The sequence below is a fragment of the Apostichopus japonicus genome, chromosome 15 (assembly GCF_037975245.1).
Source record: "Apostichopus japonicus isolate 1M-3 chromosome 15, ASM3797524v1, whole genome shotgun sequence".
Taxonomy (NCBI): domain Eukaryota; kingdom Metazoa; phylum Echinodermata; class Holothuroidea; order Aspidochirotida; family Stichopodidae; genus Apostichopus; species Apostichopus japonicus.
This window is the reverse complement of record NC_092575.1, coordinates 9,551,648-9,572,152: the sequence shown is the minus strand read 5'-3', so window position 1 is coordinate 9,572,152 and position 20,505 is coordinate 9,551,648. Positions and strand designations below refer to the sequence as shown.

General features: G+C 36.9%; 1 protein-coding gene across 4 annotated transcripts in view; it reads left to right on the top strand.

Moving 5' to 3' along the window:
* Positions 1-11,161, top strand: part of LOC139980773 (Fanconi anemia group J protein homolog) — a 58,603-nt gene extending 47,442 nt beyond the window's left edge. For 3 of the 4 annotated variants that reach the window (XM_071992695.1, XM_071992692.1, XM_071992693.1), the window contains exon 30: positions 4,051-4,256. In XM_071992695.1, the coding sequence (XP_071848796.1) occupies positions 4,051-4,241 (191 nt within the window). In that variant the 3' untranslated portion in view covers positions 4,242-4,256. Of the gene's footprint in view, positions 1-4,050; positions 4,257-9,009 lie in introns of those variants that run through there. The other variant, XM_071992694.1, reaches the window with a different exon arrangement.
* Positions 11,162-20,505: the final 9,344 nt, after the last annotated feature.

Sequence of the window (20,505 nt, the reverse complement as noted above, 5' to 3'; positions counted from 1 at the left end):
GTATGAGCATAGCCAATGGAGATTCTGCTATATTATTGTGTGTATGTATAATTGTATATGTCTGTCTGTTTAAACATCAGTATAAGTGGATGAGTATGAGCATAGCCAATGGAGATTCTGCTATGTGTGTAAAGTATGTATAATTGTATATGTCTGTCTGTTTAAACATCAGTAAAAGTGGATAAGTATGAGCATAGCCAATGGAGATTCTGCTATATTATTGTGTGGGAAGCAGGACACTTCGCCCAACAACCATTTCGCCCAACTGCCATTTCGCCCAACCTTACCATTTCGCCCAACCAGCCTGGTCATTTCGCCCAACCAGCCTGGTCATTTCGCCCAACCAGCCTGGTCATTTCGCCCAACCAGCCTGGTCATTTCGCCCAACCTTGATTAAATATGATATTTCCAAAGGAAAACGTTCGGGAATTGTTAACGTTACAGGATACGAACCGAATATTAAGGAAACTTGAGGATTGATCAGTGTGTTAGGGGTTAGGTTTGATAGTAAACGTTCGAATATTAAGGAATATTAAGGAAACTTGAAGTCCTTTACTTTGTATAACTTTAGTAAGGAAACGTTCGGGAATTTTTAACGTTACAGGATACGAACCGAATATTAAGGAATCTTGAGGATGGATCAGTGTTTTAGGGGTTAGGTTTGATGCTTTCTAGTCACTTCACCCAACAACCATTTCACCGCCCAACAAACACAGGGGAATCGGTCTTCATAAAGACCTAGGTTTGATTGGTCTTTATGAAGACCGATTCCCCTGTGTTTGTATGATAATGTAACTTCCATTGTATGCGCAAACGCCTAAAGTAGTGTAATACTCCCATTATACCTGAAATAACTGCTCAGACTCCGATCGATATCGAGCGGACCTCATTTTTTTATTTACCTATTACGAAGTAACCTTACCCAAAATAAATCAAATTGAACTAGTGGAATAGAAAAAGTAATATTATTCTGACTGAATATTAGTAAAAATAAGGTTGGGCGAAATGACCAACACGGTTGGGCGAAATGACCATGCTGGTTGGGCGAAATGACCATGATGGTTGGGCGAAATGACCATGCTGGTTGGGCGAAATGACCAGGCTGGTTGGGCGAAGTGACCAGGCTGGTTGGGCGAAATGGCAGTTGGGCGAAATGGTTGTTGGGCGAAGTGACTTGAAAGCATTGTGTGTATGTATAATTGTATATGTCTGTCTGTTTAAACATCAGTATAAGTGGATGAGTATGAGCATAGCCAATGGAGATTCTGCTATATTATTGTGTGTATGTATAATTGTATATGTCTGTCTGTTTAAACATCAGTATAAGTGGATGAGTATGAGCATAGCCAATGGAGATTCTGCTATATTATTGTGTGTATGTATAATTGTATATGTCTGTCTGTTTAAACATCAGTATAAGTGGATGAGTATGAGCATAGCCAATGGAGATTCTGCTATATTATTGTGTGTATGTATAATTGTATATGTCTGTCTGTTTAAACATCAGTATAAGTGGATGAGTATGAGCATAGCCAATGGAGATTCTGCTATATTATTGTGTGTATGTATAATTGTATATGTCTGTCTGTTTAAACATCACTGTAAGTGGATGAGTATGAGCATAGCCAATGGAGATTCTGCTATATTATTGTGTGTATGTATAATTGTATATGTCTGTCTGTTTAAACATCACTGTAAGTGGATGAGTATGAGCATAGCCAATGGAGATTCTGCTATATTATTGTGTGTATGTATAATTGTATATGTCTGTCTTTTTAAACATCAGTATAAGTGGATGAGTATGAGCACAGCCAATGGAGATTCTGCTATGTGTGTACAGTATGTATAATTGTATATGTCTGTCTGTTTAAACATCAGTATAAGTGGATAAGTATGAGCATAGCCAATGGAGATTCTGCTATATTATTGTGTGTATGTATAATTGTATATGTCTGTCTGTTTAAACATCAGTATAAGTGGATGAGTATGAGCATAGCCAATGGAGGAGATTCTGCTATATTATTGTGTGTATGTATAATTGTATATGTCTGTCTGTTTAAACATCAGTTCAAAGGTGATGCTTGCAGGCAATTTGCTTGATCCTGTTGTTGCTTATGTGAGGGGTTTCATGAATGCAAGGTCAAACATAGAGTTCATTGAAAGGTATCTCCTCCTAGGAATTTGATGTAATCCTGATATCTGGCGACATTGGTCAGTGGGTTAAGGCACACAAAATGTGTACATTAGGATTTTAATTTCATTGGCCAAAATGAGAATATTTTCAAGTGGTCAGGGTTAGGCCCTAATCAAATTTATGGTAATGATCACCAGTTGGTAGTGGTTACAGAAAGCACAGGAATAATAGGTCTAAGGTCACAGGAACTCTCTAGCAGCTAACTGGGAAATGATTGAAACCTTCACCTCTTAGATGTTATTTGGTTTAAGCAAGCCAATTGCTGAAGCTGCACAAATAGAAAATTGGTCAGAAGTCATCTTGAGCATGTGAATCTGGAATTTGTGGCAGTCCACAGATGTTTCCCTCAGATGGTATTGATGCCCTTTAATAACAAACCTGGTCATCATCAGTAATTAGTTTTGGGTTTTTTTTTGTATTTGAACTCTCTTAAGTGGAAACTTTACTTTAAAGTGATACTTATCAGCAAAACTGCTTTTTAGGGATGAGGGTTTTGCCAGTTTTTGTCAATTTAATATTTAAACAAAGTGTTGAATGGAATGTCTCAATGGATCTGTAATTCCATTGATAAACAGTTTGAGTTTATGCCAAAGCGGTCATATTCCTACAATTTCCACAGAGCAACCCAATGCTCAAAATGTTTGGAAATGTGTCTCTTCCAAAGAACCAGGATGGAAGTTACTTCCATAAGGACAGTGTGAAAAGCAACAGTATCCTCCAATGTTATTAATATATACTGTAGATCTATAACTGGAACACCCTGACAACATGGAATGGTTTTCTATTCTGGTGCAAATTGTGCCTGTGTAAATGTGATTGGGAAAATGATGCCAGAAAAGAGTGCTACTTGGAAATGATTTAGTTATTAGTTAATTAGGTCTTCACCTAGATGTGGAGGGTCTGGCCTTTAGCAGGATTTCAAAGGTGGTTTGTACTGATTTAGCTCTTAAGAGGTATTTTGTGAGCAAGTTGTAAAAAATGAAGAACCCTTGAGCAACAGAGTACCGTGTATAGACGCTGTCTGGCTCTGAACAGCATTTCTCCACTACAAGTGTTTTTGTGTAGTGGTGCTATACAAATTAAAGCCAGCTTGAGTCTATTTTACTCAGATCCACACATAATCTCCTGTGATGCAGAAGGCTCTTTCTTAACTGCAGTTATGAGAGGATCTCTTTTACACTGTTGAGTAACGACAGATGACCTATTAGACCTGTCATTAATATTTGTATTAATATTAGTAGATGGGAGGATCTATTTTACACTGTTGAGTACTGGATGACCTATTAGACCTGTCATTAATATTTGTATTGTAGACCAAAAAATAAACAACAAAACAGCACTAGCAGTCTAAGTTGTATATCTATACCACTTAATTGTTGAAAAATGACTTTATAACATCAGAGGGTCATGAAATGAAGTGGATGGCATACTTCATCTAACACACATACTACTTTGTCAGTGCAATGTCACAAAACTCAAGAAGAAAACCTATGGCCTCAAATAACATGTTAAAATGCATTAACAATAAGTTAAGGACTCATAGTGTGCAATATCATCCACAGAGTGCTCTGTTCATGTTCATATGAAGGTAAATGGTTACATGTTCTGGTTTGAATTATTACAATGATAAAACAGTGGATTAATATTGAGGCTTGAACCCGAGGAGCTGAAACCATCAAGTTTTCTTAAAGAGTCATTACATTAGATTTTAAAGCTGAGTATCTTACAATAAAAACTTGGATAGCTGTAAAAAATTGCTAGCTCTCAATTGTTTGTTGATTGGTAAACATATAAGAACAGTAAAATATTGCCTAAAATCATACTTGGAGTATCTTCTTCTTCATCACTTCCATTAGGTCCAGATGTTTACAAGTTGAATGCTCATTGGTCAGAGGAAGATGATTGCTGCTTTCAACCAGTTTTCTGTCCAGATTGTGCTGACACCAAAAATGGATCTTCTTCAGCGATTGGTCATAAAGTTGTTTGTGTTGGACAGACTAAACAGATTTTTAATCTTGGTGAGGTAAGTTTTGTCAAACAAAAATAACATTTCAGCCGTTGGTGAGATATCTTTTGACACACTAAAATAACATTCTAAACTGTTGTTGAGGTGTTTTGAAAAACTAAATAACATTTCAGCTGTTAGTGAGGTAATGTTTGCAAACTAAAATAATATTTTAACTTTTAGTGAGTTTTGACAAACTGAAATAACATCTAAACTGTTGGTGAGGTATGTTTTGACAAACTAACATAACATTTCAGCTGTTGGTGAGGTAACTTTGAAAACTAAAATAACATTTTCACTTTTGGTGAGGTATCTTTTGACACACTAAAATAACATCTAAACTGTTGTTGAGGTGTTTTGAAAAACTAACATAACATTTCAACTGTTGGTGAGGTAAATTTTGACAGACAAAACACAATTTCAATTATTGGTGAGACAACTAAATGCATCCAATCTGTTGTGAGGTAACTTTTGACTAAACACAGTTTAAACATTGTTAAGGAACATTTTGGTTAGGTAAGTTTTGAGGTAAGTTTTACATTGTACATTTATCTGTAACAGTCTGGAGGTATCGTGCTGACCACCACCAACAGGAAGAGAAGGTAGCCTGAACATATATTTGCTCGATCAAAATCACACCATGAACAACTAACTTAGGCATAAACTTCAATGGTTTGGACAGGAATGATTAAGACATTACTTTAAATTTATAGGACACAGAGCTGGATTATATTGGATACAATCCTTGATAGCAACAGTCCAATGGTTAGACTGTATATACATATTTTAGTTAGAGTTAAAGTTCACCTTTAAGCAGGAACTTAAAATCATACAAATACATGAGCACGAAACTATTGTACCAGTCAGATATTGCATTTCTTTGTACCAATTTATTGCAGAGTACAAAATATCTTAAAAATTCTATGAATCTATATTTCTATGGTTGGATGTACGGATGGATGGAATCGTTGGATGTATACATATATACAGTATGTATGCTAAATTAATACCTATAGCGCAGGGGATCCTGTAGGTTGGCAATGGAGGGATTGATATAGGAGGATATGTGATAGGGTATATTGATCAATATAATATATATAAATATAACTATACCGTAGCCTGCCAAGGGCAGCCGGTCTAGCCAGCTCTGTCTGGCCAGATTCGTGCCTTGGCCTGGTCATTCTTTTCCTGTGACTTGCTCTGTTCAGTTGCAAGTCTACATCAAAGGTCTTGATGCTTGTTTCACATCCGCAATCGGTTTCTCTGCGTAACATCCTCTCGCTGTTGGGATTGTCAGACATCGCCTCTGGTGCTCTTATGGGTGCCCCCCCCCCTTTTCCGAATCAGACGTTTTCGGAGGCTTGTTCCCAGCAGGTCGTCGAGCAGGATGTAGTGAGGAGAGACAACCTCCGTAAGACCATGGAACCTTCTCCTCCCTTGCCTCCTTTTTCGCAGGAAAGCAGCGAAACCTGCTACTAGCGGTCGGGGCCCTCGTTCGGCCTTTTCTTACCACCCCTGTTCTCAGCAACCTTTTTCCTCACTCTGAAGGAGGACGGCCATTGGAGACCCATTCTCAATCTACGGCTTTTGGATGGAGACTCTCCCCCGCCCAGTACCTGCCGTGCGTGACCTATCGGTCCTAGTACCTTCAGCTCCGCACTTGGACCAGATCTTTCAGTAGTTGTGCGACTAGTGTTTGCACGGTTTATCCGGGTACCCACCTGGTTTCTAATTTATTACCCGAATCCTACGCAAAGTCTGATATTTAAACAAAAAATTTTGGCAAACCGATGGTTAGGCAGATTTCTAACTGACTTAGTGTGGTGTTAGGCTACCATGTGGTCGAAGATAACAGTAATAACGAAGGTATCGCCCCACGCGATACTACCCGGTTCTTAATTTATTACCCAAATCCTACGCAAAGTGTGATTTTTTTTTTAAAAAAATTGCAACCCGATGGTTAGGCAGATTTCCCATTGACTTAGTGTGGTGTTAGGCTACCATGTGGTCAAAGATAACAGCAATAACAAAAGTATTCCATGGATATCTTATATTCAGCGAATAAACAGATGGTTTGGCTTAGCTATATTTCTCATTGACTTAGTGTGGTGTTAGGCTATCATGTGGAAGAAATTATTATTTATTCATTGGTTTATTTCATAGAAGGAAAGGCTGACAAGGAATTTTACAAGATGTTTATGGACTATTGACGGGATAACTAAAAAATAATCATCGCAAGTGGCTTTTTACCAATCGTTTATTCCAAATGCGATCAAATTGCGCGGATCGCGCAATCTCACGGCTAATGCGAACCCTGGGCCTGCATAATAGATAGTACTGTAGTCGTAATTGTTTAAGAGCTAAATTGGTTATTAATATGGTCTGATCCAATAGACGTGGAGAGCAAGCAGCCGCGGCAGTGCGATGTTAGTAGTAATGTTAATTATAATTAAATAATTAAGTTATTATCAAGTTAATGAAAGAAACAAAATTAAATAGAAATTATTGAGGAAGGAGTTATACCTTATCTTACACCTACGTATTTGACCATAAAAACATTGTCAGTAGAGAATATAATGCATTTATTACAGCAACCAAAATGTAATCTCTTGAAATTCGTGATACATGAGGGTAAACAAACGGCTCTCGGGTATCCGGTCTCCGATTTTTGGACCCGTGTAAACACTAGCCGTGCATTGAAGCCAACCTGTGCAAAGGCATGACGTTCTGACTGGCTCCTCCAGCTTAAATATTAATACAAAAAATATATATATTAAAAAAAAGGAATAATTAAAAAAATAATATAGAATTACAGTGAAATTCCTAAAAGGAAAAAAAGTGAGTTTTAAGTAAATTTAAGTAAAAAACTGACAAAACCCCTTAAAATATGAATACGAAAAATAAAATGGACGCAGTTTGAATATAAATATAAAATATATATGTATCTATAAGGAAAAATTTTTAAAAACAATATAGATTTACAGTGAAATTCCTAAAAAGAAAGAGTGAGTTTTAAGTAATTTCTTAAAGGTGGCTAATGTTTTGGCATCATGGATATTATTTGGCAGTGCATTCCATAGCTTGCTAGCAGCAAAGTTAAATTGTCTGTCACCGTATGTAGCAGTTCTTACTCTGGGGACCACTAGTGTATTAAGGGAATTGGCCGATCTCAATGTTCTGTTAGGCTTGTACACAGTTAGCATATCAGTTAAGTAATGAGGTTCTTGAAAATGAATTGATTTATATGCATATACTAATAGTTTGAACTCGATACGATGGTGAACAGGCAGCCAGTGAAGATCTCTTAAGACAGGTGTGATGTGAGAGAAACGCGAAGTTCTGGTGATTATACGTGCCGCGGTGTTTTGGACACGTTGCAGCCTATTCAAAGTCGATTGTACTGAGTGTACTGAAAATGGTGTGGAAATGTGTCATTTGTGTCCACAGTCAAGATTATTTTTGGGGAACCATGTTCACTAATCCAGGTCTGAAGGAAAATGTGGTGATATTTTCATGCAAGTCCATAGCCACAACTTCATTTAATTCATTGCCAAGATGAGGAGCAACAGCTGGCTTTGGGGAAATCTTTCCTGCACAAGTTGTTTCATAAACTTACACAGTTATGCCCACTGTATCTGAAGTACGATGTCCTTGCAAAGATCAAGGCTGGTACTCTGAGACAAGCAACTCCTCAGTTAACTCTTGTTTGATGGGCCTAATGTTAAGCCTATCAATGTTAGGCATATCAGATCTGGCCTGAGAGGGGTAGTTCATGCTGAGGTCTAAGCCTATTCCTGTTTGTTGTGTTGATCCCCAAAACTTCTTTTATGGGTAGACTTCGTCTCAAATTTGACGATCCTTTTTTTCCAAGTTGGCCTTTTCAGGCAATCTAAATGCCAAAACAGCATCAGGCAATTCGTTTCATGCTTTTCCATGTTACGGTTCAGCAATTAAAATTGAGCGGTGAAGTCAGAAATTGGAACGGACTCACCCTGGCAGTAGGGGTCAAAGTTCAGGTAGGCACTGTGAATGGAATCTTTCTTGAACACTATGTCAAGTTTCTTCTAGTAGCTTCTCCACACCATTGTCGGAATTCAGATTTTCCTCTGGCGTCTCCAACATGGTCTCCCGTGCCTTTCCGTTATGCTTAGTGCAATTGACAATGCTTGCCTCTTTTGTCCAGATCCGTCACCATGTTCCACATTTTTATTTCAATATTTCGTTTGTTTGGTCGAACACAGCGGAACTTTGTAGGATTGAGCCATTGTTCTGCTACAATAAAAACTTGGTCTTACTTTTTTTAATCGTCCTAAACATTCTTCACTAAACAAAGCAAGATGTATTTTCACAAGATGGCTGGCCACTAACATTAACAGTTAATGGGATAGTGGAATGAAGGTGTATGGATGTGGTGGGTGGTTGCCTACAAATCTTTTGGTAGCTAGCAAACCTATTAGCCCAGTTCACTTGCAGCTAAGAAACAGGGCAGACAAGCTTATAGTTAAACTTCATATGCTATTTTTCTAAACAAGTTACACTTATTGGGGCGACAAGAAATACTTGATAGACTTGTTACAGGACATTTAAATAGTGTAGTTTATAATAGGGTGTATCTGATGATTCATGTCATTAAAGTCATGGATTCAACTAACTGATTTACATTATAAGGTAAAACAACATCAGGTTCAATGCATGAATTCATGCAATAAACCTTTACATTTTAGAATCAAAATTTCTTCTGCCTTAAGATATATAACTGTATTTAACAAAAGTTAAGGATCATAGCATTCTCTATTTCTCTTTTATTTAGATATGGTTTCAGAAGAAGTGAACTCACAGTACTTACAGCTCACACATGAGTGTACACTACACTACCTGCCCTTGACAACAAACAGTAACTGTGCCAGCCTTAAACAGGTTGAGATATACATGTATGTAATGTTTGACATAGACAGGCTGATGTGGTTCTTTACTCAGGGTTAACTCTACAGTATGTAGTACTATCCAGCCTCCATCCACTTCAGCAAATGATTGAGCAACAATAGTCAATCCTAGAATATTTTGCTTTGTTTAATTAATCAGTGTTAAAATCAGTGTTAACTAATGCATGTTATCTTCAGATCAATCCATGTTATGAACGAAACAACAAGCAAGCTCAATATACTGCTTCAAGTCTATTTCTGCCTTACTCGGTTTACTGATCTATATGAGTTGTATTCAATATGAGAACTATGTTCCTCTGTTAAACACATTCCCTTGATGTTCCAATGTGTGAGATCCTCATTATGCAACAGTACAATACCTTAGTGCTGGAGTGGGCAACCTACGGCATGCGGCCCGCGCCGCCCGCCAGTGATTTTTTTTTTGGTCTGTGAGATGTCTCAAGAAAAAGGAAAAAAATCAATCTATCATCACCAAAAAAACAAGCTAGCTGCTTAGAATTTATCAGCACTAATGATGCTGTCAGGTAGGCCTATTATCCCCATTAATTATCAACTGTACTGTATTGACATTATGTTTTTGTGAATACAGATTAAGTACACACCTATTGCTTGAAAGTCCTTGGAATCAAAGGTTTGAAACAGCAGGTCGTTGGTTAGGTGCGGCCCAGTGAATTTTTCACTCTTTACGTCTGGCCCATTCATTCAAAAAGGTTGCCCACCCCTGCCTTAGTGTCATTCTTACAAAACAGAATATTTAGATAGTTTATAGAACTGGATGTTTAATGTTTTAGGGTTTCAATATATTTTGTTTTCAATCATGTTGAAACAAAGGAAAATAGGTTAGCTCTGTTGGTTTCCATTTCAGTGAAAATAATCATACTACGTGAATTACTGCTATTGGTCTTAGCTTCATCAAAGGATATATCACAAGCATGTATTTTTTGACTGTGTACTATCTAAAAGGTGGTTAGCTGGTCCGATATAAAGGGCCGGCAGCTATTTTTTTAATGAAATAGGTGGGCACAACAACCCTTTTTTATTTTGTGCATGCCAAAGAGCATGAAGGCATGTCTCTTTTTTTGTCAATGTGAGGGAAAACACTCTCAGAAATGACAGTAATAGAAAAGATGAATTTGATCATTCCTAAAACTGAAATGCATAAGTGTTTCCCACAGCTGCTTAATGGATGTTGCTAATATTGCTGAAACGTTGGACAATTGTTTAGCCCTGATTTAGTTTGAAAATAAAGACGTAGCTTCTTAAAGGCATAATGGCAAGTTGTATGGGCACAGATGGCAATTTGCTGTAGCTGAATTGGTTTTTCAGGTCTTGCCCTATCTGATGTGGTTTCTGTATGCTTAGACTGCTCTGTCTCAATATAATGTCTGTTTGAAGAAAAAGATGTAACCTATTATAATGATATGATGTATGAACATTGATGTATGAACATTGATGTATGTTTAATAGTGTTTTTTGAGAGCACTGTAGGATGCACAGTGAATTGCTTATTTAACTTCTTTGATGTATACTTTAAGAAGCAGAATGAAAAGGACTTTAATCATTTTGGATACTATAAATGTTTATAAATTTAATTAGGCTAATTGGTCTTGATACAAAATGAATAATGAATACCAAGGTACTATAAAAAAAAAAAAATCATTTGATCCATTAAGAGAACAAACTGTAAAGGTTGTGTAAAATTGGATAAATTATTATATGCCAGCACACAGATGACAGTGTTTCTATTCCAAGTGTCACTTCAAAATGCACAATCAATTTTGTATTTAGGTTGACTCAATGTCATGTGATAAGGAGAAGACTATACAGTATACATACGATTAATGTGTATTAAGGTGTATTTGTTTGGCTCAGATTATGGAAATTTTCTTCAAGTGCAGATCAGAAGCCAAATTTTCATTTTGCATTTTGCAAGGGGTTGCAATAAGATAAGTCTCATACTTCGCTCTGGTATTTTACCTTTATATGAATCAGTTTAGAATAGAGAAAAGTTACATCTCATACATATCCAATTGAGTCATCATTTTTGTTAGCTTTAAAGCTAAACTTTGTTTGTATTTTACAAAGGAACTGGCCATTTCCCCCATCTGCCTCATTATTTGCAGTAACATAAGAAAACTAAAGCATGCATTTTATTATTTCACATATTAACAGTTAGCTGCTTGTGAATTCCTGAAATACAAGTTTGGTGCAAACATTCAATATGCATAGCTGTGGTTGTACACAAAACCTTAGTTAGTTGAGTACTTAGTGATAAACAAAATTCACAGATCTCATCACTAATGTGCACAATGCAAACATTCTTCACTGAATTCCCTGAAATACTGCACACTACCCAGCAATGCAAGAAATCGTAGTAATTCAAATTAGATATACACACTGCCCTTCGCTGTAGAAATCATAGTAATTCAAGGTACATGTACACATTACCCAGCCCTTATAGATTATAGTCATTCAAATTATATACATACACACTCCCCAGCACTGTAAGAAAAAGTAATTCAAGGTACATATATACACTGTAAGAAGCACTGTAAGAAATCATAGTAATTCAAGTTACATTATACACATTACCTAGCACTGTAGAAATCAGTAATTCAGGTACACATACACAATACCCAGCAATAAGAGATTATAGTAATTCAAATGACATATACACACTACCTAGCGCTGTAGAAATCATAGTAATTCAAATTAGATATACACACTACCCAGAACTATAAGAAATCATAGTAATTCAAGCCTAGGTACATATACAGACACACTACCCAGCACTGTAAGAAAAAGTAATTCAAGGTATATATATACACTGTAAGAAGCACTGTAAGAAATCATAGTAATTCAAGTTACATTTATACACATTACCTAGCACTGTAGAAATCAGTAATTCAGGTACACATACACAATACCCAGCAATAAGAGATTATAGTAATTCAAATGACATATACACACTACCTAGCGCTGTAGAAATCATAGTAATTCAAATTAGATATACACACTACCCAGAACTATAAGAAATCATAGTAATTCAAGCCTAGATACATATACAGACACACTACCCAGCACTGTAAGAAAAAGTAATTCAAGGGACATATATACACTGTAAGAAGCACTGTAAGAAATCATAGTAATTCAAGCCTAGGTACATATACAGACACATTACCCAGCACTGTAAGAAAAAGTAATTCAAGGTACATAAATGTACTGTAATAAGCTCTGTAAGAAATAGTATTGTAAGTTACATTTATACACATTATCTAGCACTGTAGAAATCAGTAATTCAGGTACACATACACAATACCCAGCAATAAGAGATTATAGTAATTCAAATGACATATACACACTACCTAGCGCTGTAGAAATCATAGTAATTCAAATTAGATATACACACTACCTAGCGCTGTAAGAAATCATAGTAATTCAAATTATATGTTTGTACACTATCATGCACTAAGAAATAAGTAATTCAAATTATATATACACACTACCCAGAACTATAAGAAATCATAGTAATTCAAGGTACACACACACACACACATATATTTATATATATATATATATATATATATATATATATATATATATATATATATATATCTGCTCATTTGCATACTTTATGCTCATTTGTATGCTCATTTGATATGATTAGGTCTTTTAAATCAGCTGACTACTTCTCGTGCAGTATGAACACCGATTCCTGTCCTGCTAGTTGTGGACCTCTTTGACACCTAGGTGAGAACGTCCCTCACCCTCTGCTACGACATCGAGTCAACTGTTCGGAACAATCGATAAGCGCGCTTCCTATTGCTGATAGAATGAACACGACGAAGCGTGAAAACTCATGTAGGCCTATCAAAAGGATCTGTAACTGTTACAATCCTTGGTCTGTTCAACAACAGCCTGAGCTGCACACGACACGTGCCATGCATAAAATCAAAAGTCACTTTAAAGCTATGTCACGTAGCCGCCAACTCTGTATTCAATGTGTGCTATATTTCATTCTGTGTCGTAGTTATGTCAAACTAAAACATTACATGCATCCTCCAGCCGGCTGATAGTACGGTGATGTGTAGGGCTGGCTCGTACACGGCTGGCTGGAAGAAATACAGGACTTAAAAGAATGTTTTGACTAGTTATCCGATGAAGCGATGCAAATATTTTATGCACCGATATTTGGACAAAATTGCTGGTTAGTTACATGAGACATGTATTTAGTTGAATGACACTGTTTTAAACGATCCATTTTGTTCTCCAGAGATCATGAAAGTGTTTAATCATATTGTCCACTCAGGTTATCGAAAAGCGTAAAAACTAACAAGCAATTACATAGAAGAAAATCAAGTGTTATGTTGTTCAAAGCACCGTTATTATTGTGGTCACGTGATATTAAACTTACAAAAATAAGTGTGTCCTTCGAAAGCAATTATTTGGTGCATTGGTGCCGGTTACAGGTTAAGTTAACAAAAAGTTCTGCAATGCAGGAATCCCTCTTTTGATAAATTTGACCAAGTGGACGTCTCCATAATGCCCTTCACCTTTCTCATCTCAAAATAATATTGCAGCAGTCTTTGTATGTGAATCCTACATATGAGTATTTCCGAAAGTGTACAGAATATACATTAATTCAATGAAATCCAAGAAACACTTTCATATACGTTCATTTAAATATAGAAAACTGACTGGGAAAATGTTGACGATTGAAAAGAACAAAGAATTTAATTTAAAGATATTCGTCCATAACTGTACTAAAATTCCAGACTGTATTTAGTCTTTGTAACTACACGTTTTCATGATAAACACATATCTTTGTGACTAATATCGCTTTAAGCCTACAGTGACGTACCTTGTCACTGCCGATATAGAAGGAAAACACGAAACAAAGAAATTTGAAACAAATGATTGAGCCATCTCTGTTATCTCCTTGAATGTTGAAGTTGATTTCCGAAACCTTTTGAAATTAATATTTTATTGGGAAGGGAAGATACAAAAGCGAGAAAATACTCCGCCCTTTTTCAATTGGTTGGCGTCAAGAAACTCTCTCTTGTGTTTTTATAACCTTGGAAAATGCGAAAGAAACAGATAGCTGAGTGCAATGTAAAATATGTAACAGCCGTGTCATGGGCTCACAATGCGGCGTGAAGTAACACCGCCTACCGCATGCATGGGCATTCAAGCGCGCTAGATCTCCCGCCTAGTCAACCCCGTCATTGGTAACTTGGAATAAAATGAAACATTGAAAATCTATATTTCTTACATCTCTTTGGAAAAGCCCAGCTGCAGTGTGCGTTCACTTTTCGAGTTTTTAACTTTGAAAGGTGGCTGAGTTAGCCCATTGCAAGCCACTGCCTGGGACCGGAGTGTTGAAATCCGCAAAGCAAGCTAGCACGCAGGCTACATTGGTTTGAGTTGATTTTGAGTGCGACCCCTGAGTTTATCGATCTGTCACACATAGAAGTTACTCCTTCATCTAGAGCCTGATTCCCTCTCCTGGCTCATTTCCCGGGGTGCTAATGAAATTTGATTGACATCTGGAGCGATTCTTCTGATTTGATTTTTCATCACGGGTTATTATCAGTTGATATTGATAGGACTGCATACTGGGTAATGCATTTCGATTGGTTTTAGTTCACGCTCGAGTAATTTAGGCAAGTCTTACAGATTCTCTCCGTCTTTGTAATATAAGTAAAGAAAATGTTAAGGTTGGCCAATGGTATGTTTGGATTGAGTTTTGATGCAATGCCGTGGTATGTTATTCACTCCTGTCATGCATGTAAATAGTATTGTGTGTTTTGATATGTATATCTCCTCGAAGACTATTGATAGAAGTGTGAGTTCACCGGTGTATATAGGTTGTATTGAAATAGCATACTGCACTGTCGTTTCTGAAAATTGAGTGGGTCCCAACTATTTCCATGGTACTTATTTTATTGAATATTCATTCCATGCATGCGTATAAGACTTGCTTCAAACTCAGTGGGCCTACTTAGGGTAGTTGCCTTGATCACATTTACGAAGAGCAATCCAATGAAAATCGCTGCTTCGTCTACACGTTGCGAGGAATTTATGAACAGATTCTGATGAATGTAGTAATAGCCTTGAATAAAGTATAGTTGCTTCTTCCGATACTACACTATAGCATACAAACGTTTCTCTAAAACGCACATCCTTAGGGAAGAACTTTATTTCGAGTCATATGATGGAATGAAAGCCCCAATTGATTGATTAAAATCCAATCTAAGCGATTGATATTTGTGACAAGTTGGTGTCCATATGAGTAAGAAGGAGTATAAGAGTATTCCACATAACTTTATTCATTCTCTATGATGACATCGAACAAGTTGACCTTTGATCAAACCGTCGATCACAAGCTTATGCAGTTCAGTCTATAAATAGCATTTTATAAAGCATAACTAAACAAATTCAACTGTATCATAACCAAGGGCGGCGGAACCGGGGGGGGGGCACAGGGGGCACGTGCCCCCCCCACTATTCCTCAGGTTAAAAATGTGCCCTCTTTCTACATAAAAATTGAGGTGTCTCAAGTTAGCAAGAGGCCAGGGAACCAGAATGAACACTCGGGAAGGGCCGTTTCCGGCCATCTGAGGGGTTTGTAAAACCAAAAATTTTCTTGTACGCTCCGCGCCAACCGATGGTGGCGCTCCAGATAGTCGTGCACACAACTTTGCAAATCCTGGCTACGCCCCTGACTTTTAATGAATTTCTGTGGGTCAAACTCAAAGCTATTTCGAATGGAAAAAAATTGGTTAAGATATTAACAAGAAATAAACTCTAATTCGGAAGATTCCTACATTAGCAACTAGCATGATTTCACCTCATTTTGTCTCAAAAGAAAACTTGTTCCTTGTTTCCCAATTTGCACATTGGATATTGCAGTGCTAGTATGCATATTTTCCTTGAGGGGGAGGGGGGGGGGCGGGACGTCGATGGAGTGAAGTGTATACGCAAATAAGTTAATACAATAAGAGTTATCAAGGGTACTAAATATAAGGCTGCATCAGTCCAATCGAATTTCTGCAAAGTGCCCTTTGATGTCGGTGCCCCCCCAGATTAAAAGTGCTTCCGCCGCCCTTGATCATAACGCAAACTGTTAAGACGTATATACACAGTCGTGGTGTCGTTTTGCCGAGGAAAAGTCTATATATAATACTGGAAAACAGTTTTTGTTTACACTTTCCCAGGAAATCTTTATGGAGTCGCTTTACAAAGATCGATTGAAATTATTGTAACGGAACCAACAACTCTCCATTAGCTTTGGAGTATCATATTTTTGGTTTACAAGAAAATACTATATCACAAGACCTCAAGTAGAAGCCAAAGACCTATATAAAGTTACCCGCGTAGCATACTTTACTTTCCTTCTGTTGGCCCTTCTAGAATAAACGTTAGGTGGTATTTAACAGAAGTGTCGGGGCTTCAAAGCCAGAGATATATGGACCATTTCCAAGAAAAGACGGTTTTCCACTTTTGCACAAAATGTTGGGGAAATGCCAATCAATTTCATTCCGTAAGTGGAAATAAGCTGTGGGCCTCGGTGTTCTCAATGCTCAGTAAAGCTTTTGAACAGTATGCTCATATGTAATCGTTACTATGCGTTTGTGAACAGAGCTACGATTGCTACGAATTTGCGCACGATCTTGTGGGCAGGTTTGGCCTACTAATAGCGAACACTCAACAGTAAAACTTGAATTCAGTGAAATAAAATTTCATGTCTATAATAGTCATTAAATATGATGTCAAACGTGTTTCAATGTCGTTAAAATCACTTAAGAAATGATTGATCTACGTGGGGATTAAGTATATTGGTTGAATTACAACTTTGGTATATATTGTACAAAATATTCTGATTGTTGCATTGGTCTTATTTTTTATTTTATTTTTTGGGCTTTCAGAGTGTTTCGAATACCGGTTTGTAGAACAGTTTAGTTAGTTGGTTCATCTGACCAACCCTGTGCACCCATTGAATGTTTTGTCGTAAAGTTCTATCATTAAGATACAATATATGCTACGATTATAGTGTCGTCCATGATTCTAGCTCTCATTCAAGTCTTACCATTTCGTATCACTTGCTTTTTCAATCAATTCTCACTGATGTGCAATGGTCACATTGTACTGTGCACCATGATTGCCCATCTCAGTTGTGTTAAGTTAACAAGTATGATGAAAATCTGCCCTGTCTAAAATACCACGTGTCTTTCTCTGTCTAATTGTTTCAACATTTTGCATCCAAGTTTTTGTCTGTGACTACACGGGATAAAATTGGAAAATGGAAATGGAATCATTAGAATGTTAATACTTTCAACTTTTATTGTGAACCTTTTGATGTAGGGCCCATCCGTAACCTCGCGTATGCGTGTCATTAAATGCAAATTCAGTGAGCCTAAGTGAGATTGGATTAAGATTGCCGATGGTTGGGCCTCTATCAAAACATAAGTCATAACAAAAAGTATTGTAAATGAGGTTGCTTTGTTTTATGATAACTATGAAATGAAATGCATACGTCAAGCCATTAACATTCAGCTTCTCTGAACAAGTTTTGTGTTACACGTGATTGGCTGACGTATAGACCCACTTTGTCAATGTGCGAGACTCGCCAGTTTGTCCTGATTCACCCTTCGGTCTTGTCACCATACTGACTCGGCAGAGTAAATGCTATTTATCTAGTTTCTATTGGGTGATATATATATATATTTTAAACAGTTGCCTTAAGTATCATCTATACGAGACCAATGTCCGCATATATTAGTGACCATAATAAATTATATTAGAGACCACTGTCCGTATCACTGGTATAAGGATAAGATGGTTGCCTCGATTATCATACAGAAGAGACCACTGGTAAGATCACTGGTAAGGTAGAACGCCTCATGGACCCCCCCCCCCCCCCGCCCTATAGTCTCTGAGGTACATCCCGTAGAATATAGTACATATTTGTTCTTGTATGATTTATTTTCTTAATGCTTCAACTGCCGGGGACTTTTCCCCACCTCTTTTACTCCCAACCCATGTTACCCCATGCCGCCTACAATTATTCCAGAATAATGGTATGACACCAGAATAGTGTTTCATGAAGTAAAACCAAAACAATCATTTGAAAGTCATCGACATCAATGTTCTTGCACATCTTCATTGGAAGAAATGATGGAAACATATTATAAAAACACAAACAGGCAATAATTATGGTGAATGCCACTAGCAAATTGACTACGCTGGATGAAATATTTGGAAATATTTGATTGCCGTTTTTGCTGTCCTCCCATGCCTGGAAATGAAAACGGAAGGTCTTCGGCTTCTCTCATACTCATAACAAGCTAATGTGCCATAACTTCTTCTCGGAAATTGCAAAAAATAATGCAGCAAATGAATTGCTGAACTCGTTGAAAGTATACTAGCCACAAAGGACCTATTATAGCCGTGCATGGATCTCCCTCTCGAGAAAGGTTGACTCCAACAAAAAGCTAATAATTGCCATTCTCACCAAAGGAAAATAAAAATGTATAGAAAGGAAAAGCACCCGACAATGGGAAAATTGGAACAAGTAGACAAAAAGAAAAAGATAGATCGTTTTTGGTGTCAACGTATATATTCCTAGGCTGTTTGCACAAGTTTTACAACCTTTACTGTCGAGTTTATTCGCTATTATCACCGCATCCTTGTTATGGGGCTGGCGGGTAAATTGACTTTGGGGAAACGCTTTGCCAATGCTGGTCTAGCCAAATGTCTTTCACGTGGATCATCAATACTTAGTTTTACGATGTATGCCGATATTAAGCGCTTTGGTTACGATACAACTCTTTGGTAACCGAATATGATTAAAACTAAAAGGTAGAAATTGATCGCTCGTTAAACTTCAGATCGAATGAAGATCGCGAGACGGGTGACTGTTTTGTCAAATTAATTTTTTTTTTATTGTCTCGCTCCTACTCGACTTTTCGAAGATTCATCGGAGACTTCTTTAAGATCAATTATTCTTAAATGTTGACGTCATTTATGTGCAGCAAAATCGTTTTCTGATTGAGGATGTAATTTATGATGGGATTTACAACTTGAGATGAAGCTTATATTAAATAGACCACTGACGGGCATATGCTATTGTCAACGATTTCAACTTTAATGTGTTTCATTTCTTAGAATCTATTTGCCGACTGTAGTGCAGCCTTGGAATATCTTTCGTATATTCTTCCATCGTGTTCAGTTGTAGTAGAATTGTAAATTAACGTCTCACACAAAACGTTATCACTGTATACCTGCAGCACGTTTAGTCTTTTCCATTTGGTAAAAGCAGACGATAAAACACGCGCATTAGGCGGTATATCCTTTGCGACTTTGTTTTGTTTTTTCAGGTTTCTTTTCATACGGCATGTAGGACAGAGTTGACAAACACACTGAAAATAAGCTCTTAACTTCTAAAATAAAGGATTCGTGCATGGATATGCCCTGAGTTATACATAAATAAAGATATTTGTTTCATAGTTTAGTCAACAGCTTTCAATCCCCATAATCCATGACTGTCTCGTACGATTCATCTGGTATTTGCAATTTACCCAACAGTTACTTTTGTGCCACTCCATCAAATCGGCGGGAAAACTTTTGAGATAAATATCTTTTACTTTTCGTTAAACCAGGTTGCTTCAAAAGCTTTCATAACATGATTACGTATTCCTATTGACTGTTTTATAGTTTTAAACACCATAACATCTCTCAAGATTTCGTTATCGTAATCTTCAGGTCTCACTCTTCCCTTAACTGTTCTGTTTGCAAGGAAATTAAAATTTCATATTGGTGGAGTTGCATTCTTCATGAATCGGCAGGCGGTATCTTATATAGCCTAAGGGGAGTTATCCGGTGAATTTAGACAAACTACACGCAAGATCGCACTTTGAAGTATCGATAAAACACTTATCATGAAAGGCTCGCTATCGTTATGTGGAACAATAAGCCCGAGAGAAAGGTTACAAAGCAAACATCAAGAATTGGGAATATCAAATATGATGTGTAACAAATTATGAAGTAATTGTTCAAAAGTAAGAACGTTTCGGTTGAGCAGCATTTTTCGACAATGCATTGATCAATATCAGAAATCGGAACTTATCGCTGCAAAGCAAATAATTCATGAACATTTTTCACATATGGTAAACTGTTGAAAGGCAGAGAAACAAACATGTTCGATTTTTTACCTTAGATATTGCATAATATCGAAGAGAAGGAATGTTGGTAAACGTACGTATATATGTATATATATATATATATATACATATATTAATAAAATATAATATATTTTCTATAATATAATGTATAAATATTTCATTCAGTACAAACCCTTTGTA